Raw genomic sequence first — 27,495 nt, forward strand, 5'->3', positions numbered from 1 at the left:
GCCTTAAAAGGCTAGGTTCATAACCAAAGATATAAGAAGGCATTTACAAGGATATTTTTGTTTTGTTTCCTAAATTTATTGGTCAGGTGATGTAACACCAATATAGAGAACATGGATGGTAATTATGAGGTTCAATACAACAGAAGATTGTTCTTTGACAGACATCACCACCCAGTCTTAATTAATTATGTGTTTTCAGTTATCCATGCTCACTTCTTAGTACTGGAATACTATATGAATTGAACTTGTACAGTTCTTATGAATGATGAGAAATTATCTTTGAGTTTATGTGATCATCAGTCATTTTGTATTTTGATGATATTCTTCCCTTGATGGCACCCAACACCTCGGCCCCTTATTATTGACAAGCTTTCCCGCACAGATTCCTGATCCTTGAGTTGTTGCTCTATAAAAACTGGTAGTAAGGATATACTCCTGAAGACAATCCTGACTTATGTCATCAGATGGCAAAAATTTAAACTGGTTCACAACAAAAAGCTTTACCTATGCTGCCTAGAATTAAAGTTGCTGTAAACTACAACACCTGCTACCAGAGGAAAAGGTAAAGGGAATAAAGACTAAGTGGGACCCACACCATTAATATTTCTTCAATTCTACATGTGCACTTAAAAAAAAGCAATGTACGGGGTTGGGGATTTAGCTCAGTGGTAGAACGCTTGCCTAGCAAGCACAAGGCCCTGAGTTCGGTCCCCAGCTCCGAAAAAAAAGAAAAAAAAAGCAATGTACTCCTTTGCAAAATTTTTCCTCTTCCAATACTCAGAGAAAAGTGAAGAAGATATTTGGAATGGTCTTCAGACTCAAAGGATGGGGAAGCTGGCTGTGAACATATGTCTTCTAGGAATGGCATAGGTAGAACATGAGGTCTTACCAATATGACCACCAAAATAGGATCTGAAGAAGGAACATAACAATGAACATACCAAACTAGATGGAAGAAAGTTTCCATACTTTTAGTTCACACAAGCATTTACAGAAAGTGTAAGTCAGGGAATGTAAGAGATTGTCATTACCATGGAAGGGAAAAAAATTGGCCATGTATTACCAAATAATGAGCCATCAGAATATAAATTCATGCAATTTTACATGGTTTTTACAGATGTATTACTACACACACACACACACACACACACACACACACAGAGAGAGAGAGAGAGAGAGAGAGAGAGAGAGAGAGAGAGAGAGAGAGAGAGAGAGAGGCATTCAATATGAATTAATGAAATTGACCATGTGCATTTTAGGATTGCAGGAAGGGGTATGAAGTATATTCTAGAGACAGAAAATGTACAGAAAGAACAATTAAATTTCAATGTAAAAAACAAACTACAAAACAGCAGTTAAAAAATAAATCAACAAATAATACTTTAAAAGAAAATGACACTGAATTCAACAACGGATGTTCAAAAATAATGTGTGCCTTTGTATGTGTTTATATATGAAATATTAAACTCAAATAAGATTTAGTAACTCTTTTTCATGTAAAATTTATTGTGAGACCCTTCATATAGACGATTTCTATGATTACAGACTTCACCAACCTTAATGTGATAAAGGTCTTGTGTCTGGTATTATTTTCACTACTTATCAGTGAATGAAACACATTCATTTCATTTTAAAATTGTGTGTTTTCAAATAAAGTACAAGAGTCTTATATTGCAGGCACAATCTGAACCCCATTGTTCTTTTCATATACTGTTTGATTTTAAACATTTTATCTTATATTCTTAGCATCTTCATAATACATTGTAAAGCTACTCAAAATCCCGCTCTTCTGTGATGGCCATCAATAATAAGCAATGCTGTCACTATGCTCCACACTCTACTAACATTCAATCTTGTTTCTTCTTTCAAATGGGTTCTTTTTACTGCATCTGTAATCTATGATATTCCAAATCACTAATGAGACAACTTAATATTTTGCTAATGTCTTAGTTTCTGTTACTGTAACAAAACACCATGGTCAAAAGGAACACATGAAAAATATGTTGATTTCCTGGTGAACCTTGGTCACAGATAATTGAATGAAGCCAAGGCAAGAACACGGATGCAGAAGCCCAAGTAGAGTCCATGGAATAATGCTCATTACTAGATTCATGTCCATGTTGTATACAATCCTCTTTCTCATACTTCCTAGGACTTGCCTAGAGGTAGCACTGTCCTCAAGCAGTTGAGTTGTCTCATATTAATTAAGAACATGACTTACACACATGTACATGTCAAAATGATGGCAACCATTTCTCAATTGAGATTCCCTATTCTCAACGTTTAGATTTGTGCACTCATGAATGAAACCATCATCTCCCAAGCCTTAGTTATTTGTATTTCATTAGGCAGTGATATCCTAGTATGTTTGTGTGTATACAAAATCTTAGTATATTATTTAAATTATTTGTATGATTTAGTAGTACTTTTGTTAAGACAAAAGAGAAAGATATGTTGAATATCATCTAACATTTCAAAATTACTGAAGTTTCAATAATGAAATTTATCTTTGTATTTTTGAAGAAAATTTGAATCTGTTCTAACTAAAATAACATAACACTTTGGCACAAAGATACACCCTAGCAATCCTGCACTAGAAGCCAAGATGGAAAAGACCTCCACGACCACCATGACTTTTCCCTTTGTGCTGTGATAGACAGGGAGGAAGGTGATCCACACACTACAGAACACCAGCATGCTGAAAGTTAGAAACTTGGCTTCATTGAATCTGTCAGGAAGGTTCCTAGCCAAGAATGCCACAGCAAAGCTCATCAGAGTCAAAGAGTCCAAGTATCCCAAGGTAAAGTGGAAGGCAAAGATAGACCCTTTGTTGCAAATAACGATGGTCTTGCCAGGTTCAGATTGTATATCTCGGTCAATAAAGGGAGGAGATGTTCCCAACCAGATTCCACAGAGAACAAGTTGGATTAGGGTACAAATGGGAATGACCAAGTTAGGTGCCCCTGAGGTCAGCATTCCTTTCATCCTATTTCCTGGAGTACTGATCTTGAAAGCCATGACCACAGTTATTGTTTTGGCCAACACAGTTGAAATAGCCACTGTGAAAAATACTCCAAATGTGGTTTGCTGCAGGATGCAGGTGATATGGTTGGGGTGTCCAATGAAGAGCAAAGAGCAGAGAAAACAGAAGATTAGAGAGATGAGCAGGATGTAGCTGAGAAGGCAGTTATTGGCCTTTACAATAGGAGTATCCTTGTACTTTAAAAAGGTGAAGAGTATTAGAACTGTGAGGGTAGAGAAGCACAGAGCTGTGCAGCCTAGGGCCATCCCCAGTGGATCTTCATAAGCCAGAAATGACACAACTCTTTGGAGGCAGTAGGTTTGCTCTAAGTTGGCATACTTATCATCTGGACACCTCACACACTGCTCCATATCTGCTGGCATAAAACAACAAGCCCTCATAAGATATAATAATTATGTACTTAACAATTGAGTATTTTCATTACTCAGAGACTATCTTAAAATTATTGTGGTGTTGAGCATCTGTGTTAATATTAATAATCCTTATTGCTGTAGGGATCGTTGCCTCAGGACTGCATTATGTTATCTTATGATTGTTGATGGAATAAAATATCATCTTAGGAATAGAGGAGAATAAACTTATTAATTAAACAAGAATGAAAAGATACTTCATTTTTCAGTGCATTTTAATGATAATATGCATGAAGTCATATTGTTTAATTCCCTGAACCTTAAATTAACTATCACAGAAATATGAAATGAGCTGATATAGTTCTCAATGCCAGCTGATGAACTGCATTATGCAGTTCGCTGGCTTTGAGGGTTTTGCCATATGTCAACATCTTCACATAGGTACAAGAACATAAAGCTATTCATGTAAATACTCTTTGCATAAAACAATATTCCCATTATTAAAACTGTGTGCTTCATAGACTGATACATTTCACACTTTTAGTGAGGTAAGATCTCCTTTTTCCCAACTACACATTACAAGCTAGATGGCATGAAGTTTATTAATATTTACATTCATCCCTCTTTCCTTAGCTGGGCTGTGATTGATGATGAGCACTACTTCACCTTTGAGTGCATTCCTGGAATCTTTGTTTTTTTCCTCATTCTTTGACAGCAAGTATTTCATCCTTTAAGCCATGTTAGCTCTTAAAATGTTTCATAACAACAATTAAATGGCCCTTGTCAGGGACCAAGCTGGATTATAGGAGGAATACATCGTGGCCTGATCATGTAGACAAGTTACTTTGTTCAAAGAATATAGAAAGATTGAGCATATGCATAATCTATGCTTAAAATGTACTGTTTAAAGATTGCTTATAGGATTCCACTGCCATCTCTCTTCCCATTTTCATCATACTTGCTGAGCCTGAACCATACTGGTAAGTTTCCCATTCCCATCCATGTTCCCTGCTTGCTGAGTCTTCTGGAACAAGCAAAGCTACCCTGAGCATCCTGCTATTCTGGGGGAACCTCCATTCACCCTCCTCCACATCTCCACCTACCTTCATCAGATGTGTGGATACTGAACCATACACGTAAGCATCCCTTTTCCCACCCATCTTCCCTGTTGCTGAGTCTTCTGGAGCAAGCCAAGCTGCCCTGAGTAGCCTGATACCCAGGCAGAAATCCATTTCCTGTTATCTCTCTGCCAACGTTTGTTGGATATGTAGCTACTGAAACATACAGACCTGTAGATCCTGAACCATAGAAACCCACACATCCAGAATCATACAACCTAAGGATTTCCAACACCAGGGCCAGAGAGTTTAACACCCCCAATATACTTAATACAACAAAAACATCCACTGACCAAATCCATCCTGATGGTTAAAGGTCATTCAATGTACAGAATCAACAAAATCCAGGGCAATATGGCACTTTCAGAGCACAGTTACCCTTCTACAGCAAGCAGAAGATATCCTGACACAACTGAAATGCAAGAAAATGATCATAAATCCAGTCTTATTAGGATGATAGAGGCTTAGTCTCTGGCACTGACGTCTTTGACCTCAGTTGGAGAGGATACACCTAATCCTGTAGAGACTTGAGGACCCAGGAAAGGAGGAGACCAGGAGGCAGAGGAGGAGCATCCTCTTAGAGGCAGATGGGAAGGGAAATAGAGTGATTAGCTGTGGGAGGGAAGACTGAAGGCGGGGTAATGTCTTCAATGTAAAGAAAATAGTAAAAAAGAAAGAAAATGTGTACATTTACACAATCAACTATTATTCAGCCTTCACAAGTGACATTATTAAATTTGTGTTCAGATAAATGGAACTAGACAAAGCATCATAGAGACCATTAAAGAGGAAAGCAATAAATCCCTTAAAATATAGGAAAATACAATCTAATAGGTAGAGGTTTTTAAAGAGGAACAAATGACTCCCTTAAAGATATACACCAAAATACAATTAAATAGCGGATGGAAATAACTAAAACTGCACTAGACTGAAAGTGGAAATACCCGCAATAAAAAACGAAAATATAAGTTGAGGGACTCCTGGAGATGGAAAACCTAGGGAAGAGAATAGGAACAACAGAAACAAACATCACCTAAGGAATATAGGGGATGGAAAAGAGAATCTCAGATGTAGAAGATACAATAGAATAAATTGATGCATCAGTCAAAGAAAAATTTAAATGTAAAAATTTCTGAAACAGAACACCCAGGAAGTCTGGGTTACCATCAAAAGACCTAACCTAAGAATAAAAGGAATAGGAGAAGGAGAGGAGTTCCAGCTCCATGTTCCAGAAAACATTTTCAGGAAAATCATAGAAGAAAACTTCCCTACCTAAAGGAAGAGATTCCTATAAACATACAAGAAGCTTATAGAACAACAACTAGTCTGGACCAGAAAGAAAACCTTTCCAGCACATAATAATCAAAAGACAAAATCTACAAAACAAAATTATTAAAAGCAGCAGGTGAAAGGGGGGCAGGAACATGCAGTGGCAAACCTATCAGAGTTACACCATACTTCCCAAAAGAGACTCTAAAAGCTAGAAGTGACTGGACAGGTAACTTTCAGCTTTTAATTAACCACAGATGCCAACCTAGATTACAATCCCAACAAAATTCTCAATCACCATAGATAGAGAAAACAAGATATTTTAATACAAACAAATTGAAACAATATATATCCACAAAACAATCCCTACAGAAATTATGAGGAGACTTCAATTGCACAAAGATAATGGTATCCAAGAAAACACAGGAAATAAGTAATCCCATACCAGCAAAACCCAGGGAAGCACATGTAAACACACACACACACACACACACACACACACACACACACACCAGCAACAAAATAACAGGAAATAATAATCACTGGTCATTAATATCTCTCAAAATCAATAGACTCCATTCCCCAATAAAAAGACACAGGGTATCAGAATGGATGAGAAAACAGGATCCACTATTCTGCTGTGTACAAGAAAAACCTCAGTAATAAAGATACACAATACCTCAGAGGAAAGGGCTGGAAAAAAAAATTGTAAGCCAACAAAATCAAAAAGCAAGCTGGAGTAGCCATTCTGAAATCTAGTAAAATAGACTTTTAACCACAATTAATCAAAAGAGACAGGGAAGGACACTTCTGTACTCATCAAAGGAAAACTCTACCAAGACAATATCTCAATTATGGACATCTATGGCATGAAACACAGTGGGAACCATGTTTGTAAATGAAACACTGTTAAAGCTTATATCACAGGTGAAACACCACAAACTATTGGTGGGAAGCTTCAACAACCCACTTACACCAAACGAAAGGTCATCCAGAGGAAAATTAAACAGAAATAATTAACAAACATTATGAATTAAATGGACCTAACAGACATCTATAGGATATTTCACCCAAACACAAAGGAATACAGTTTTTCTCTCAACACCTCATGGATCCTTTCTGAAATTGACCATATAGTCAGTCACAAAGCAAATATCAAAGAAACAAGAGATTTGACATAACCCCTTGTATCTTATGAGATGATTATGGATTAAAGCTGGACTTCAATAACAGAGACACCAGAAAATCTACCTGCTCACACAAATTGAACAACTTTCTACTCAATGATTTCTGGGTCATGAAAGAAATAAGGAAAGAAATTAAACACTTTCTAGAATTCAACAAAAATGAAGGCACAAAATGAATACATTTATAGGACACAATGAAAGCAGTGGTATGAGGATAGTTCTAATTTCATGGTAAGAAATGAGAAAGTTCTCATACCAGCACACCAGGTTTAAAGGTACACCTGAACACTCTAGAAAAGCAGAAGCAAGACCACCAAAGAGGACTTGAAGGCAGGAAATAATCAAAATCAGGGCTGAAAGAAGGAAAACAATACAAAGAATCAACTAAACCAAAAGCTGGTTCTTTGGAAAAATCAACAAGATAGACAAACCCCAGGCAAAACAAAAGGCAGACACTATCCAAAACAAAACAAAAAAAAAAACAAAATCAAAAACAAAAAAACAAAAAACAAAAAACAAAAAACAAAATGAGAAATGAAAAGGGAGAGATAACAACTGATAGTGAAGAAATTAAAAGAATAATTAGATCTTGCTTCAAAGCCTATATATGTCCTCTGAGAGGCACTACCAAGCAGCTGACTTAGACAGATACAGACACCCACAGCCAAAACCAGTGGATGGAGTATGGAGACTGTTATGAAACAGTAGAATGAAGGATTGTGCATCTCTAAGGGGAGAGGGACACCATAGGAAGGCCAATAGAGTCAACTAAACTAAATCCTAGTAATTCTCAGAATCAGAACCACCAACTGAAGAAAACACACAGGCTGGACCTAGGCAACCCTGCATATATTTAGCAGATGTGCAGCGTGCTCTTCATGTTTTGTCCCAAACCAGTGGAACAGGGTCTATTCCAAAAGCTGTTACCTATGTGGGGGATATGCTTTACTACCTGAACTGCCTTGTCTGAGCTCAGTGGGAAAGGAAACGCCTAGTCTTGCAAGTCTTGAAGTGCCAGGGTGGGAAGGATTCATAGAGGGCCCCACCCACTCAGAGGAAAAGATGGGTTGGAGAAGGATTGTGGGATGAGCAGACTGATAGGGGGCAGTGAACAAAATATAAAGTACAACCCAATAGGAATAATAACAATATCAACCAACTACACTCCCCAGAGCTCCCAGGGACTAAACCACCAACCAAAGAGTACACATGGAGGGACCCATGGTTCCAGATGCATATTTAGCAGAGGATGGCTTTATCTGGAATTAGTGGGAGGGCAGGCCCTTGGTCCTGTGAAGGCTCAATGCCCAAGTATAGGGGAATGCTAGGGCAGTGAGGTGGTAGTGGGTGGGTGGATGAGGGAGCTTTCTCATAGAAGGAGGGGAGAGGGAGTTGGAAAGGGCATATGTGAAAGGGGAACTGGGAAGGAAGATAACATTTGAAGTGTAGATAAATAAAATAACCAAAACAGGGAAAATTATATACTTTAAAACTCAAGAGAAACCACATGCTGACAAGGATATGCATCAAGGGGAACAGTACTCCACTGCTGGTAGGAGTGCTAACTTGTATAACCACTTTGGAAATGAACTGGCAGTTTCTCAGAAAATAGAGAATAGTATGTCACTCCTGTGTGTATACCTAAAAGATGTTCGACAATCCCACAAAGATACTTGCTGAACTATGTTCACAGCAGCTTTATTCATAATAAACAGAAACTGGAAGCAATCCAGATGTCACTCAAATGAAGAGTGATAAAGAAAATGTGTTACATCTACACAATGGAATAGTACTCATCTGTGAAGAGCAAAGACATCCATGAATTTTGCAATGGATATTGCAAGTGGATGGACCATGAGATTATCATCTTAAATGGGGTAACCCAGTCCCAAAAGGACATGCACAGTATTTACTCACTTTTAAGTGTCCATTAGGATAAAATATAGGATCCCAATGCTACATTTCACAGAACCAAGGAGGCTGGACAGGAAGGAGGACACAAGCCAGGATGCTTGAACCTCATGTGGAAGTGGGGTGTGTGGTTAAGTGGTCATGGATGACAATGAAGGGAGGAAACTGGGTGTAAAAGGGGATGTAGATGAGAGTAAGAGGGTTTGGGTCAGGTATAGGGAGTGGCAAAGGGGATGGCCAGATGGGATGATCAGGAGAATGTATGAAAATCTGCAGCCAATGGGAAGGGGTGTTAGGGAGCATCCCCAGGAAAAAAAAAAAAAAACGGAGTCCTGGTATAGGAGAGTTGTCCAAAAATCACTTGTCCTTAGCTGTGACTCACAGCATTGGGGATATGAAGACTGGGGAGGCTGCCTCCTAGGGTCAGGAAGGAACCCTGATGCAGCCAAAGGTACACCAACCCACCCTCAAAATGTTCAACCCCAAACATATCCTGTCTAGAAGAAATACAGGGATTTGGGATGGAGCAGAGAGTGTTGTAAAGGCCATGCAATAATAGGCCCTCCTTGAGACCCAACCCGTGGGCAAACACCACTCCTTGACACTAGTAATGATATTCTGTTATGCTTGCAGATAGGAGACTAGCATGGCTGTCCGCTGAGAGGCTCTACCCAGCAGCTGATTTAAATACATGCAGACACCTATAGCCAATCTTTGGATGCTGTGTAGGGACTATTATCGAATAATAGGAGGAGGGGTTTCAGCCTCTAAATGGATAGGATCTCCACAAGAAGATCAAGAAATGAACTAACCTGGACACTTGGGGCTCTTGGAGACTGAACCACCAAGCAAAGAACATACACAGGCTGGACCTAGGCTTCTGTTCACATATGTAGCAGATATGTAGCTGGGTTCCCTGTGGGTCCTGAACACCTGGAATAGGGGCCTATCTAAAAAGCTGTTGCCTGTATGTGTGATATGTACTTCTATTTGGGCTTTCATGTTTGGCCTCAGTGGGAATGGAAGCGCCTAATCTTATACAGACTTGAGATGACAGGATGAGAGGGATAATATTAAAAAATAAATGATTAAAATATTTCCCCCTCTAAAAGTTTTTTTTTTTTTTTGCAAAATAAAAACCAGTACCCATCATACTGTGAGAGAAATGAGTTGTTTGTAGAAGACATTGCAGGTTATTAGCAGCATCCAAAAATGTTGGTATCATTCAAATGATTAAATTCTGAAAAACACACAGATTTAAAGTTTTTAATTTCCATCTAAGGAATTTTACATTTCTACTGAGAAAAGAGATGATACTTGAATTTAGCAATTTTTCTCTGCAAGGAGATTTCCATCTAAGGAATTTTACATTTCTACTGTGAAAAGAGATGATACTTGAATTTAGCAATTTTTCTCTGCAAGGAAGCATGTACCTGTCTCATTGGAAACCTCATTTTCTGGGCAATGGGCACAGTCAAAGCAACAGTGTGTTACTTGTTTCTGATGAATTTTCCTGAATCCAGCAATGCATGCCACACTACACATGGATGTGGGAATCTGAGGATATATATGTATAATATATATGTATACATATCGTGTGTATAATGACATATATATGTTTTCATACATATGTAACAAAATTTCATGGTTTTTATGTAGTTATATTATATATATGTCTACATATCAGATATTACTATACATTTACATATTTCTCTGATAAATCATGTATCAATTTCAGGCACTTTATTATTATATGTAAGCCCCCAATGCCCTGAATGTCACACAAATTCATTGCATCATGTGATATTAAGTGTGTAATATTTGTGTTGTATAGATTTAAAAATTTTCCCTCCTAAAGTGACTAAATGGAAATGGAACATTAAGGTGGCATTAGTTTCTCTCACCTCATTTTTTTTCATAGTAACCACACATTTTATTGTAAAACAACATGCCATTCATGATAAAAGAAACTTCTTGAAAAAGACTAGAACATAATGTGAAATTGTCTTCTTTTCAGGTATAGCAACTCCAAGGATATATTTTGCATGGTGAAAGGCATTGTGCTTTGTCATCATGCCTCTCTCCCTCCCTTCCCCTCACCTTCTCGCTCCTCCTCTCCCTCTCCCTTCCCCTTTTCTTCTCTTCCTCTCTCTCCTCTCTCTCTCTCTCTCTCTCTCTCTCTCTCTCTCTCTCTCTCTCTCTGAGTTGTTTTTGTTTTTAGAAGGTCCCACATTGTAGCTTAGGCTAGCCTATGTTCACCAAGTAAGCCAAATTAGGCTAGAATGTCTCACATGATTTATAAATAAAATAATAAGGATACTGATTAGAGGGGAGAGAGAAGGTAGGGTAGATCAAGCAAAGGTTCTTTGATAATATGAACAAAGCATGTTATATAAGACTCTCATAGAATTAATAAAGTTTTTCTAAGTTTAAAACAAAGCCTAGAATGCAGAGAAATATTTCTGTTAATGAGCATATACTATACCTCATTAGGGAATAAATATGTTCAGACAGATTGATAAAATTTTATGACTTATATGCAGTTACAAAACTTTGATTATACATATACACATATATTATTTTCAATTTCATAAGTACATTTCTGTATTGTTAGGAGATTAGACTTGTAGGTACATTAGAGCATGGAATCCTAAGACCTTTGAACCCTATAACCCAGACACATAGGGAGTTGTGAATTATCAAATTTCCATGCTGCTGAGGATGGGACTTTTGCAAGGAAATGTTACTCAGCTATTAAAATGAGGACATCAGAACCTTGCGGATCAAGGCTCACAGCTCCCTGCTCCCAAACCCTGTTGGGGAGAATGCTGATCACCCAAATGTGTGGGCAATCCTGAGACTGCAGGGCAAGAGAGAGCAAAACTTCTGCCTACTTTTGCCCATATCCCTGGCCCAAGAGGAAACTGTATAAGGCCTCTGGGCACAGAAAGATAGGGGCAGTCAAGCTGCAGGAGCCCTGTCATGCAGACTGTGCTTGGATATGAACAGAACCAGTGAAACAGCAACCTGTACCCAAATCCTGAGGGAGGGAAAGCTAGACTTCAGAGGGACAGACACACCTGGGAAATCAGAGAAGACTACTCTATGCCACATGCTATGCTAGAGGAAAACATCTAGTGACATCAGGGGCCCCTGTGTACAGGGACCCAGAAGTTGGGGCAGGCCCTTCTGGCTGCTGCACTCACAGAGAGCTGAAACCCAGCCCTGAGGAGTGACTTCAGGCCCAAGACCAGAGGTAAGACCAATTTTTCTGCTCCAAGTGACCTGCCTGGTGGACTCAGACACAGAGAGGCAAAATTCCTCTGGGTCCAGATACTTCTAGTTCCTACCAGGCACTGGAACCTAGCTGATCCCAGTCCACAGCTCCCTGCTCCCAAAACTCCCTGGGAGAGAAAGCTCATTGCCCAGATGTGTGGGCACTCCTGAGACTGCAGGGCAAGAGAGACCGAAACTACAGCCCATGTTTGCCCACATCCCTGGCCCAAAAGGAAAGTATATAGGGCCTCTGGGAACAGGAAGGTAGGGGCAGTCAAGCTGCAGGAGCCCTGCAGTCCAGAATACGCCCAGATCTGAAGGGACCAGATCAAACAGCTCCCTGCACCCAAGTTCGTGGGAGGGAGAGCTAAACCTTCAGAGGGGCAGACAGGACTGGGAAACCAGAGGAGACTAATCTCTGCTCACATTTCTGACTGTAGAGGAGAATGCCTAGGGCCATCTAGTCCCCATACACACCAGGACAGGGGAGAAATATGGGCAGGCCCTTCTGGTTGCTGCCCTCATGAAGAGCTGCATCCGAGCCCCAAGGAGCAGCTTCAGGCCCGAGAACAGAAGTAAGACCAACTTTTCTGCTCCAAGTCACCTGCCTGGTAGACTCAAGACACATGCCCATAGGAACAGCTGAAAGCCAGGGTACATGAACGACTACATGCCTGATAGCAGAATACTCTGTTCACATAACTGGCTGAAAGAAAACAGGAAAACACGTCTAAAGCACTCCTGACACTCAGGCATATAGGACAGTCTAGCCACTGTCAGGAATAGGAGATAAGGTAACACCAGAGACCACCTGATGGCAAGAGGCAAGCTCAGGAATGCAAGCAACACAAACCAAGACTACATGGCATCATCAGAGCCCAATTATCCCATCAAAGCAAACACTGAATATCCAAACACACCAGAAAAGCCAGATCTAGATTGAAAATCACATTTGATCATGATGATGGAGGTCTTTAGGAAAGACATAAAGAACTCAATTAGAGAAATGCAGGAAAACACAAGTAAAAAGGTAGAAGTCCATAGAGAGGAAATACAAAAATCCCTGAGAGAATTACAGGAAAACACAATCAAACAGGTGAAGAAATTGAAAATGGAAGGAGAAACAATAAAGAAAGCCCAAAAGGAAAGAACTCTGGATATAGAAAACCAAATGAAGAGAAAAAGAGTCATAGATTCAAGCATCCGCAACAGAATACAAGAGCTAAAAGAGAGAATCTCAGGAGCAAAATATTCCATAGAAATTATCAATACAACTGTCAAAGTTAATGTAAAAAGGAAAAAGCTACTGACCCCAAACTTACAGGAAATCCAGAGAACAGTGGTAAGATCAAACCTAAGGATAATAGGTATAGAAGAGAGGGAACACTCCCAACTCTAAAGGCCCATAAATATCTTGAACAAAATCAGAGAAGAAAACTTCCCTAACCTAAAGAAAGAGATGCCCATAAACATACAAGAAGCCTACAGAACACCAAATAGACTGGAACAGAAAAGAAACTCCTTCCATCACATAATTGTCAAACACCAAGTGCACTAAAGAAAGAAAGAATATTAAAAGCAATAAGGTGAAAAGATCAAGTAACATACAAAGGCAAACCGATTGGAATTACACCAGATTTCTCAACAGAGACTATGAAAGCCAGAAGATCTTGAACAGATGTCATACAGACCCTAAGAGAACAAAAATGTCAGCCTAGGTTCTGTATCCAGCAAAACTCTCAATTAACATAGATGGAGAAACCAAGATATTCCATGACAAAACCAAATTTACACAATATCTTTCAATGAATCCAACCCTGCAAAAGGATAATAAATGACAAAGCCCAGCACAGAGAGGCAAGCTACACACTAGAAAAAGCAAGAAACTAATCATTTTGCAACAAAACAAAGAGAAGACAAGCACACAAACATAATCTCACCTCCAAATACAAAGATAACAGGAAGCAATAATCATTATTCTTTAACATCTCTCAACAACAATGGACTCAATTACCTTAAAAAAAAGACAAAGACTAACAAACTGGATACATAAAGAGGACCCAGCATTTTGCTGCCTACAGGAAACAAACCTCAGAGACAAAGACAGACAACATATCAGAGTAAAAGCCTGGAAAACAACTTTCGAAGCAAATGGTCTGAAGAACCAAGTTGGAGTAGCCTTACTAAATCTCAAAACATACATTGTACCTCACACAATAATAGTAGGAGATTCAAAACCCCACTCTCATCAATGGACAGATCATGGAAACAGAAATTAAACAGAGACTTTGACAGACTAACAGAAGTTATGAACCAAATGGACTTAATAAATATTAACAGAACATTCTATCCTAAAAAGAGGATATACCTTTTTCTCACCAGCTCATGGTACTTTCTCCAAAACTGAACATATAATCGGTCACAAACCAGGCCTCAACAGATACAGAAAGATAGAAATAATTCGATGCATCCTATCAGACCACCACGGGCTAAAGCTGGCCTTCAATAACAATAAGGAAGGAACGTCCACATATACGTAGAAGTTGAGCAATACTCTACTCAATGATAACCTGGACAAGGAAAAAAAAGAAAGTAATTAAAGACTTCTTAGAATTTAATGAAAGTGAAGGTACAACATACCCAAACTTATGAGACACAATGAAAGCTGTGCTAAGAGGAAAACTCATTGCGCTGAGTGCCTGCAGAAAGAAATAGGAGAGAGCATATATCAGCAGTTTGACAGCACACCTAAAAGCTCTAGAACAAAAAGAAGCAAATACACACAGGAGGACTAGAAGGCAGGAAATAATCAAACTCAGAGCTGAAATCAACCAAGTAGAATCACAAAGGACCATACAAAGAATCAACAGAACCAAAAGTTGGTTCTTTGAGAAAGTCAACAAGATAGATAAACCCTAATCCAGACTAATGAGAGGACACAGAGTGTGTCCAAATTAACAAAATCAGAAATACAAAGGGAGACATAACTACAGAATCAGAGGAAATTCAAAAAATCATCAGATCCTACCTCAAAAGCCTATATTCAAGAAAACTTGAAAATCTGCAGGAAATGGACAATTCCTTAGATAGATACAAGGTACCAAAGTTAAATCAGGAACAGATAAACCATTTAAACATCACAATAACTCCAAAAGAAATAGAAGCAGTCATTAAAAACTCCTGACCAACAAGAACAAAGGTCCAGATGGGTTAATGGCAGAATTCTATCAGATTTTCATAGAAGACCTCATACCAATACTTTCCAAACTATTCCACAAAACTGAAACAGATGGAGTGCTACTGAATTACTTCTATGAAGTCACAATTACTCTTATACCTAAACAACACAAAAACCAAACAAAGGAAGAGAACTTCAGACCAATGTCCCCTATGAATATTGATGCGAAAATACTCTATAAAATTCTTGCAAACCAAATCCAAGAGCACATCAAAACATTTATCCATCATGATCACGTAGGCTTCATTCCAGGGACGCAGGGATGGTTTAATATACCAAAAACAGTCAACGACATAATCCACTATATAAACAAACGGAAAGATAAAAACTACGTGATCATTTCATTACATGCTGAGAAAGCATTTGACATAATTCAACACCCCTTCATGATAAAAGTCCTCGAAAGAATAGGAATTCAAGGCCCATACCTAAACATAGTAAAAGCCATATACAGCAAACCAGTAGCTAATATTAAACTAAATGGAGAGAAACTTGAAGCAATCCCACTAAAATCAGGGACTAGACAAGGCTGCCCACTCTCTCCCTACTTATACAATATAGTTCCCGAAGAACTAGCCAGAGCAATTAGACAACAAAATGAGATCAACGGGATACAGATTGGAAAGAAAGAAGTCAAAATACCACTATTTGCACATGATATGATTGTATACTTTTTTTTTTTTTGGAGCTGGGGACCGAACCCAGGGCCTTGCGCTTCCTAGGCAAGCGCCCTACCACTGAGCTAAATCCCCAACCCCATGATTGTATACTTAAGTGATCCCCAAAAGTTTCACAGAGAACAACTAAACCTGATAAACACCTTCAGCAAAGAGGTTGGGTCTAAAATTAACTCAAATAAACCAGTACCTTCCTCTACACAAAAGAGAAACAAGGCGAGAAAGAAATTAGGGAAATGACACCCTTCATAATAGTCCCAAATGATATGAAATACCTCGGTGTGACTTTAACCAAGCAAGTGAAAGATCTCTATGATAAGAACTTCAAGCCTCTGAAAGAAATTGAAGAAGATCTCAGAAGATGCAAAGATCTGCCATGTTCAAGGATTGGCAGGATTAATATAGTAAAAATGAACATTTTACAAAAGCGATCTATAGATTCAGTGCAATCACCATCAAAATTCCAACTCAATTCTTCATAGAGTTAGAACAATTTGCAAATTCATCTGGAATAACAAAAAACCCAGGATAGCTAAAACTATCCTCAACAATAAAAGGACTTCCGGGGGAATCACTATCCCTGAACTCAAGCAGTATTACAGAGCAATAGTGATAAAAAAAAAAAACTGCATGATATAGGTACAGAGACAGACAGATAGACCAGTGGAATAGAATTGAAGACCCAGAAATAAACCCACACACAAATGGTCACTTGATTTTGGACAAAGGAACCAAAAGCATCCATTGGAAAAAGATAGCATTTTCAGCAAATGGTGCTGGTTCAACTGGAGGTCAACATGTAGAAGAATGCAGATCGATCCATGCTTATCACCCTGTACAAAGCTTAAGTCCAAGTGGATCAAGGACCTCCACATCAAACCAGATACACTCAAACTAATAGAAGAACAAGTGGGGAAGCATCTCGAAAACATGGGCACTGGAGAAAATTTCCTGAACAAAACACCAGTGGCTTATGCTATAAGATCAAGAATCAACAGATGGGATCTCATAAAACTGCAAAGCTTCTGTAAAGCAAAGGACACTGTTGTTAGGACAAAGTGACAACCAACAGATTGGGAAAAGATCTTAACCAATCCTACAACTGATAGAGGATTATATCCAAAATATACAAAGAACTCAAGAAGTTAGACCGCAGGGAGACAAATAACCCTATTAAAAATGGGGTTCAGAGCTAAACAAAGAATTCACAGCTGAGGAATGCTGAATGGCTGAGAAACACCTAAAGAAATGTTCAACATCTTTAGTCATAAGGGAAATGCAAATCAAAACAACCCTGAGATTTCACCTCACACCAGTGAGAATGCCTAAGTTCAAAAACTCACGTGACAGCAGATGCTGGTGAGGATGTGGAGAAAGAGGAACACTCCTCCATTGTTGGTGGGATTGCAGACTGGTACAACCATTCTGGAAATCATGCTGTAGGTTTCTCAGAAAATTTGACATTGAACTACTTGTGGACCCAGCTATACCTCTCTTGGGCATATGCCGAAAAGATGCCCCAACATTTAACAAAGACGCATGGTCCACTATGTTCATAGCTTCCTTATTTATAATAGCCAGAAGCTGGAATGAACCCAGGTGCCCTTCAACAGAGGAATGGATACAGAAAATGTGGTACATCTACACAATGGAATACTACTCAACTATCAAAAACAATGACTTTATGAAATTCATAGGCAAATGAATGGAACTGGAAAATATCATCCTGAGTGAGATAACCCAATCACAGAAAAACACACATGGTATGCACTCACTGATAAGTGGATATTAGCCTAACTGCTCGAATTACCCTCGATGTACAGAACACATAAACTCAGGAAGGATGACCGAAATGCGAATGCTTCACTCCTTCTTTAAAAGGGGAACAAGAAAACACTTGGGAGGGATAGGGAGGCAAAGGATAGAACAGAGGCAGAAGGATTACCCATTCAGAGCCTGCCCCACACGTGGCCCATGCATATACGGCCACCAAACTAGGTAAGATGGATGAAGCAAAGAAGTGCAAGCTGACAAATTCGGATGTAGATCTCTCCTGAGAGACACAGCCAGAATACAGCAAATACATAGGCGAATGCCATCAGCAAACCACTGAACTGAGAATAGGACCCCCGTTGAAGGAATCAGAGAAAGGACTGGAAGAGCTTGATGGGGCTCAAGATCCCATATGAACAACAATGCCAACCAACCAGAGCTTCCAGGGACTAAGCCACTACCCAAAAAACTATACATGGACTGACCCTGGGTTCCAACCGCATAGGTAGCAATGAATAGCCTAGTAAGAGCACCAGTCAAAGGAGACTGGTCCTGCCACGACTGAACCCCCAGTGAATGAGACTTGTTGGGGAAGGGTGGTAATGGGGGAAGGATGGGGAGGGGAACACCCATAGAGAAGGGGAGTGGGAGGAGTTAGGGGGATGTTGGTCTGGAATCCGGGAAATGTAATAACATTTTGAAATGTAAATAAGAAATACCCAATTTAATAAAGATGGAGGAAAAAGAAGAAATATTTCCTTGGGCCTATGCTACTCTTCATTGTCAGGATACCAGCAGTCCAGTTCAATACAAGTCAGTAGTGGCAGCTGTACAATCCAGCAGAAACAGCAAGGCTCTGCTGAATCTGGACAAGTCAGTGAAAGCTGCCAGAACCAGTCAGAATACTATGAGACGTTCTTTCTTACATTTCTTTCTCTGAAATGAAGACCAGTGAAAACCATCAAATACAATCAAAGATCAATGAAGCATTGCATGGCATAGCAATGCAGTAGCATCTTCTCACTGTTTCTGGGTTGTCATTTATACTCTTTCTAAACATTGCATGCCCTTTCAAGTGTCTGTTTTCAGCAAAACATCACAAGTGTTCCAAAAACCATCACGTGACACAACTGAATTGTTAAAGAAACCAGAAATTTCTACTTCACTTGGAGAAAGGGAAAGTGGAATCAAAATATATTGTAGGAATAAAATTAATAAAATAAAACAAATAATATGCTGTAGAAAAAAAGGAAAATTATGGTATACACACCAGTGTTCCTCCTGTGGCCCACTCCAAGTCTTCAGATATATGAAGTTGTTGGCTCTGTGGAAAACAAGGGAAATAGCTTCCTATTTTCACTTTTAATCCAAGGCCTTGAGGAAAATTCCAAGCGATGGAAATGTCATACTTGGCACACTGATTTTCCCTATGATTCATGTTCACCAGTTCTCCAACAGGGGTAGTAAATGCCCTGGTTTTCAATAACAAAGCCACCTAAATGAGATGCATCATTAGATGATTACATATGCATATCAATATAGGGAATACAAAATTAACACTGTCCTTTAATTTTAATGGCTTCCAGGAAAGGCAGCTGTATTAAAATTATCCCAAGTAATGAAATACAATATACCTCGTGGTTAATTTAAAATGATTACCCAATAAAGAGTAACATGCTCCCTCCATCCCCCCTCTCTCTGTGTACACTTTTGGCAAAAATATTTTTTAAAAAAGCCACTTATGTGAGAATGAGTGGAAATCTGAGTAACTGGAAGTTGTGGAAATGATTAGTGGTAGTTGGTCATTCATGTACATACAGTTTACATATATGAAATAGACATAAGCTCAAGAAAATACTCATTCTTTATCATTTTTGGTTTCTAAAAGTGTTACTTTAAATGACTATTGATCACAGAACATGTATCAATTCTTGAGAAAATTGTTCTACTCCAGTCATCACTTATTGCTTTTATGATAAAACTCATGGCTCCTATTTTAAATTTTGAACTCATTTGGTAAAATGTTGAGACACATTTTCACAAAACTCACTGATGTTCACATAAAAATACTGTCTCCTATTAATTGTTATCCTTGTGTAGGATACATATGCAGGTAATCAATTCATTAGGGAGTTTTGCAGTGTAGAATTCTTTCCACTGAGAGAATAATCTCTAACAAATGTACATGAGTTTCTCAGGGGCTGTTGAAAAGGTCACCTTGATATATCTAAGCATAAGAAACTTTACCTGCTGACAGTCAGTGAATAATCCTTTGGGTTCTGCCATTTTCTGAGACTCTACTTGTAAAATGAGTTCATGGTAGGTGTGGGCCACAGCGTACACAGCATTATACAAATTGTAACCTTCTTCACTCAGGAACATGTCAAATTTGTGCTGTGCTAACCATTCCAATGTGTTGTTTAATGTAAAATGATCTATTTTGCTAATGCTGTTCTTAGAGATTGAACAATTAAAATAATTCCACCCCAGCATAGACTGAGAAATGTCTACTGGGTATTTGGAAGTGTTCATTGTCTGCATAAAATGCCTAAATTTAGGAAGTTCAACATTGTGGTGTGCAAAAGTGAAAGTCCCATGGAAGAAATCAAGGCTGAAATCTTTTCTAGTTGTGATGACATCCCATTGTGAGGTTGTGATCCAGATTCTCTGTGCAGCTAAATATGCCCATCTTCTAAAACTGACTTCTAGAGTAGAGTTCATTTCACCATAAATGATAACAACCTTGGCTGATGATGTCATAATTTGATTGTCATATATCTTAGCTTTTGTCATGTATATCTGCATGGTTTCTGGGATCATATTCACAAAAGCTAAACACATTCCATGTCTTTCCATTTCTTCTCTCAAGTCTGTGAGTAACTGAATTCCCTGGTCATCATCTGTTATGACCAGTCCTATCCAAGTCCACCTAAAATGAAGCATCAAGGACACCATAGCATGGGACAAACATGTGTCCTCGGTTGCTACCTGATAGACATAGGGAAACTGGTCATGGTCACTCAGGTTAGGATTAAATGGTCCAAAGAAAACCTAAAGGATGGAGAAAGAGAATGAAACATAAGGCTGAAACATATTTCATAGGGAATATAATTGTTAGAAAGTTTGGACTTACATACAAGTAACATTACTCACCTTTCAAAACTCCTATTGAGTATAATAAGATTACACTATAAATATCAAGTATTGTTGCTCTTAGATTCTAGACTATATCTTTCAAGTGTTCATGCTTTAGTAGTTTTATTTTCCCCCAATACATCTATGATCTCATTATTTAATCCTTTATAATGTATGATAATGTATGTATAATATATGTTAAACCACACACACAGTCCCATGCAGATCACATGGCACCTAAGAATAGGACTAAAGAGTTGTTAATTCACTCTCACCTTTGGATTCCTAGAATTAATTGCCAGTTTCAAGGATGTTGTCCATGATGGTCCTGTAAGTTGTACATCACATACTTCCTGTATTCCACAGTTATAATTAATAAATTTCCAAGAATTACTTTGTGGTGTATATTTTCTTTCCAGAGATCCCAATGTATCTTCACACATGCCAACAATGCGGGAGAACATAAAAGACATGTTTGGTAAAAGATAAGGATTCCTGTTGATCTCATCAGTAGCAAATAACAGCACCAAAAAGACCTCATATCTTCTTGCTGGTATTCTACAAAAAGGCAAGGGGATGATAAAGGAGGATGTTTGAAATTTGAAATTTTCTCTATAATTGCCATAAAGTTTGTAGTAGGAGACTGTGCTACCTTTCCAGAAATAAGCTTGGGAATTAAGCAATATGTAGAGATGAGTATGCCTAAAGAATTCCCCCAAATAGGTCACTTTGATATGATAATTTTTATATTTGTGATAATGGATAAAACACTCTTATCTCTGAATGCCATACATGATCTAGATTGCAGTACTATAAAATAATATTACTAAGACTACTCATGGACTGACCCTGGGCTCCAACTGCATAGATAGCAATGAACAGCCTAGTAAGAGCACCAGTGGAAGGGGAAACCCTTGGTCCTGCCAAGATTGAACCCCCAGCGAACGCGATTTTTGGGGGAAGGGCAGTAATGGGGGGAGGATAAGGAGGGGGACACCCATATAGAAAGGGAGGGGGAGGGGTTGGGGGAAAAGGAATAATACATGAAATGTAAATACCAAATACCCAATTTAATAAAGATGGAGAAAAAATAATACTACGCAATAGTCTTCAAGTTCTCATTCCACAGATTCAGGCATCATTAAAAACTTGGTGTATCCAAATCAACTTTAACTTCACAGTTTCTTGTTCCAATGTCTGAGATTCACACATGATCTTCTGGTTCTTCCAAAGGTCTTGTTCACTTCTCCAGTCCTGTCCTCTGTAGCACTGTAGGCTCTAGTTGACTCCAAATCACTGCTGTATTGTTATTGGTGGCCATTCCATGGTTCTGACATCTTCAATACTCTGGATACTTTTGCTGCAACCAGACTTTATCAATAGCCTTCTATAGGCTCTCTTCATGGTGCCAAAGCTCACCTTCTTTACATGACTCCTTTAGTCCTGGGACTTCAACTACAACTGAGACTGCACTTTCACCAATGGCCTTTCTTGGCATCTTACAGTGCGAAGTCTCAGCTGATCTCCATGACTGCCTTGTACTTTCAAAACCAGTACCACCTGGGTGATTCTTACACATCACTAACCCAACTGCAGCACATGGAACCACCTGGCTATCTCTGGAAAACAGTTTCCTGGTTACCTGAGAAAACACCTCACTGCTGCCAGTCTCTCTTTTTTTTATCAATGCTCCAGCTAACCATCATCAACTGTCCCATTGGTACCTTCTAGTTTTGATTCTAATGCCAGAGAGATATGGCAGAAGCCCATTTCTGCTACTTTCTGTGGCTGGGATATCCACACCCCCCACTCCTTATTCTATTACCAGTTTTGTTTTTCAACTTCCTCACTCTGGAGCTTTCCCTGTAGATTGACCTTGAGCACAAAGATCTGCATGACTCTGTCTCCTGAATGCTACGATTAAAGGCATGTAGCACTATAACTGGGCTTCAGCTTTTCTTCACCTAAAACTTTCTCTGTTCAAGACTGGCCTTGAATTTAGATATCTACCTGCCTTTGTCTCCTGGGATTAAATCTGTGTACCACCACATCTGTGCCTAAGCTTTTCATATCCGCTATTCCTCAACAATGGCATCAAAAGCCTGTGTTTTCCGGCCTCAAGATCTGGATCACATGTAGGTCCTCTATTCCAGGATTGTAGTTCATTCCAGATTAAAAGTCCAAACCATTCCTTGTTACACTGCAAACAGAAACAATAAGCTACTCTGATTGGGATCTTTCCCTGAGACCACCACTCCCTTGATCTCTTTATTTCTTTGAACAGAGGATTCAGCTCCATTTCACTTCCTAGGGTCCCTTATTATTATCTGAACCATATATTTTGTATTTTATTATTTTAAATCTTTCTGTGCTTGAACAGAATGTTCTTCATGACACTAAACCAGAAAAAATGACTACTGGGATTTTTAGAGACTTCCTTTGTCAATGTAATTATTATCAATTCCCTTAACTTAGCCACAGACAGTATTTTCAGACAAAGGCATAAAGCATCCCCATTCTTCCACAGTATACCACAAAAACAGTCTAGGTCACATACTGAAATTCTTCTCCACTGAAACCTCTTAGGCCAGATCTGTGCAGTTCAAATAACTCTAACCAACAAAGGCTTTCATATTCTTATTAGGATAGCCCATTAAGCCCCACTTAAAGCATTCTGCTGCATTCCAAATAGACATTCTTCCAAATACAAGCATGGTCAGTCTTATCACAGCAACACCCCAGTTCCTGGTACCAACTTCTATCTTCTTTAGGGTTTTACTGCTTTGATCAGACACCATGAGCAAGGCAAGTCTTATAAGGACAGCATTTAGTTGGGGATGGCTTACAGGTTCAGAGGTTTAGTCCATTATCATCAAGGTGATAACATAACAGCATCCAGGAAGGCATGGTGCAGGAGAAGCTGAGAGTTCTCCCTCTTCATCTGAAGGCCACTAGGAGAATACTGGCTTTCATGTTGTTAGGAAGAGGGTCTCATTCTCCTAGGCTCACTGTGACATACAGGCCAAACCTCCAATAGGCCAAACCTGCTCCAACAAAGCCATACCTCCTAATAGTGCCACACCCTGGGTCAAGTATATTCAAACCAACAGTACTCCAAATATCAATATTTTTATTTAATTGTAATAAACTTTGTACTACAAGATATACTAAACTTCTGCATAAATGCTAGCTTTCCTAAAATAAGCTTTGGAAATCAACAACCTTTACAGTTGAATACAATATCAGATTATAAATGTAAGTCACTCTGATATGGCAATTTTTATAATTGTGAAAATCCATAAAGATCTTGTTTAACCTCTGAAAGCAGTCCTAGAGTGAAGCTCTAATTCCAAAAAAACAAAATCCATAAAAAAAATGCCTTGAACCGTATTCCAAATCCATAACTTGTTAAAAACCTTTATTATTTGAAATTTGTTGTATGTATCAGTTATCCTAACAATAGTGGGTGTTTTGTGTATTAAATAATACAACAAAGATATTTCATTCAACTTTTCTATTTATATCGTTTAGTACCCTAAAATTTTCATTGACACATATTGAATAATATCCATACCTCATTATCCCACTTCTAATACATGAGTACTACATTATGTTTCAAAATATGCAAAATAATATTTGGAAATTAAGCATAATAAAAGAACATAAAATATTAAAGAGAAAATCATTAAGAAACACATTATTTTTTTTTATTAACTTGAGTATTTCTTATTTACATTTCGAGTGTTATTCCCTTTCCCGGTTTCCGGGTAAACATCCCCCTAACCCCTCCCCTCCCCTTCTTTATGGGTGTTCCCCTCCCCATCCTCCCCCCATTGCCACCCTCCCCCCAACAATCTAGTTCACTGGGGGTTCAGTCTTAGCAGGACCCAGGGCTTCCCCTTCCACTGGTGCTCTTACTAGAATATTCATTGCTACCTATGAGGTCAGAGTCCAGGGTCAGTCCATGTATAGTCTTTAGGTAGTGGCTTAGTCCCTGGAAGCTCTGGTTGCTTGGCATTGTTGTTCATAAGGGGTCTCGAGCCCCTTCGAGCTCTTCCAGTTCTTTCTCTGATTCCTTCAACGGGGGTTCTATTCTCAGTTCAGTGGTTTGCTGCTGGCATTCGCCTCTGTATTTGCTGTATTCTGGCTGTGTCTCTCAGGAGCGATCTATATCCGGCTCCTGTCGGCCTGCACTTCTTTGCTTCATCCATCTTGTCTAATTGGGTGGCTGTATATGTATGGGCCACATGTGGGGCAGGCTCTGAATGGGTGTTCCTTCTGTGTCTGTTTTAATCTTTGCCTCTCTATTCCCTGCCAAGGGTATTCTTGTTCCCCTTTTAAAGAAGGAGTGAAGCATTCACATTTTGATCATCCGTCTTGAGTTTCATTTGTTCTAGGCATCTAGGGTAATTCAAGCCTTTGGGCTAATAGCCACTTATCAATGAGTGCATACCATGTGTGCTTTTCTGTGATTGGATATCTCACTCAGGATGATATTTTCCAATAAGAAACACTTTAAAAAGCCATTATACAATACCACCGGACATAGAGTGATTGTATTCAAAATGTGTTATGTCTGTATAAATTTCCTAATCATCAGTTTACTTAAAAAAGATTATCTATGTTTCTATGAAAAAATTTATGTAATGAGTTAGAAAATTTTAAAAATATCAAACTATGAAAAAGTCTTTGAAATCAAACATTACAAACTATGTTAATTTCATTATTATTGACATGCAGTCTTAGTACAAAAAGCATACATGAGCTCTTTGGAGGCCTCTGCCACATATGTAGCAGAGGATTGTTTTTTTCTGGACTCAGCCAGAGAGCATGTGTCTAATCCTGTAGAGATTTGATGTACCAGAGGAGGATGCTGGGTGGGGGGCTAGGGTATATAAGGTGTGGGGGTATCTGAGGAGGTTGGGATGGTACGGGAATGAGGCTGTGGGGGTTTTGGAATGCACCCTCTCAGAGGACAAAAAAGGGTAAATAGGGTGAAGAACTCTGGGACAGGAGACCAGGAAGGGGTAATATTAGGAATGAAATTTAATAAAATAATTAAATTTAAAATGCTAATTTCATACATAATAAGAAAAATTTCAGTAATAATATTTGATGGATGACATTTGTAAAAAATGTTTTTAATATTTTCAAACTTAATGTTATGAAATATGATAATTGTTTAAGATACATTTCATTTAAGCATATGTATCTATATCAAAATATTAAAAATGATACAATATATGACATAACAAGATTATTAACTTTTAGCTAAATTACACATCAGCTTGATGTTACCTTTTAGTGTGAATGTTAATATATCAATTTACTAAAAAAGTATCAGATTTCTCTTAACACCTAGGTTTTCCTAAATTTTGCCAACCTTTAAGTGATGTCTGAGCACTGAGATGAAATATATTCATCTGTCCCATACTCTCCCAGAACATCTGTTATTATTAGCTAGGTGGATTGGAGCCCAATGTATTGAAAATGGTGACACATTTGAAAATATTAAAATGCTGATTGATGTGCTATATAATTTTAAGTGTTCCTAATGTTACAATAGGAAGAACAGAACAGAATTCCACAATTTGTGTACACAGCTATATATTTCTAATTTATGACCTTGATGCAAGAAATAAAGTTAATGACTTACCTAAAATTGATAACATTATTATAAAAATTTTCTTCTATAGGTCCCTCATATGTGATAAGAACAAAACCACAGTCACTTCGTAAATCTCCATCATTATCTTCATTATTCTGTATCCGCCAAAAGCAACTGGGTTCAGTAAAACTGCACAAGATGAGAGAAAACTTCAGGAGCAAGGAGGAAATGGTGAAAGCACACATCTTCTTCATGTCTGCTAGAATCTATGATGGAGCAATTGTGAAATCTGATTCTTACTCAGACAAAAATCACATACACATTTATACCTATGTGTCTGTTTTAAAGCTACTGCTGTCTGGAGATCCACTTAATTATATTCAACAGTTCCTTTCCTCTCATTATATACCATGCTCCTTGGATACATCTGGAAAATGTATCTGGAAGAGCTCTGCATCTGAGGTCTGAAAACTTTTGAACAACACATTTCTGAAAACATGTGGTGAAGATTATTTTTTCCATCCTCAGGTGCCATGATTTCATTCACATCAATGGCATACACTCCTGGGACAATCTTCTGAGCAGCTTGGGCCAGACCGTGTGTCAACAACCATATGTATGAACACAATTGGCAATCATGGTAAGGGATTTCATCAGAACTTTAATAGTAATACAATAGTTGAAAAGGTCATGAAGATCTCATTCATTCAGCCTTTGAGGTGAATCATGGTACATTATGTCTTCCATTATCTAGTCTTTAGAAGGGTAGTCTCACATACAAAGTGAGCCAGGAGTTGAACATTCCCTCTGTTTTAAATATAGTATTGTATGCTAGTCATGTTTACAAAATTTCCTCAAACTTCCTGTGATTCCTGAGATCTGAAGAACCTATGATCATGTTAGGACCAGT

The 27,495-nt window shown here is 38.5% G+C and overlaps 1 protein-coding gene across 5 annotated transcripts; it reads right to left on the reverse strand.

Moving 5' to 3' along the window:
- Positions 1-2,490: 2,490 nt before the first annotated feature.
- On the reverse strand, positions 2,491-26,839 carry Vom2r71 (vomeronasal 2 receptor, 71). 5 transcript variants are annotated; one of them, XM_063273634.1, is made up of 6 exons: positions 26,634-26,839; positions 21,253-21,535; positions 20,090-20,893; positions 19,115-19,337; positions 10,312-10,443; positions 2,491-3,395 (listed from the first exon to the last, which is right to left on the reverse strand). In XM_063273634.1, exons 1-6 carry the CDS (start codon positions 26,837-26,839, stop codon positions 2,491-2,493), a joined length of 2,553 nt encoding a protein of 850 aa, XP_063129704.1. The 5 variants fall into 5 exon arrangements, with proteins under 5 accessions (XP_063129704.1, NP_001406289.1, NP_001406288.1 ...); NM_001419360.1 differs by having other exon boundaries at positions 10,312-10,435; positions 19,113-19,337; NM_001419359.1 differs by having other exon boundaries at positions 2,491-3,398; positions 10,312-10,435; positions 19,113-19,337.
- Between the last annotated feature and the right edge of the window lie 656 nt (positions 26,840-27,495).

This window comes from Rattus norvegicus, chromosome 14 (genome assembly GCF_036323735.1).
Source record: "Rattus norvegicus strain BN/NHsdMcwi chromosome 14, GRCr8, whole genome shotgun sequence".
NCBI lineage: Eukaryota > Metazoa > Chordata > Mammalia > Rodentia > Muridae > Rattus > Rattus norvegicus.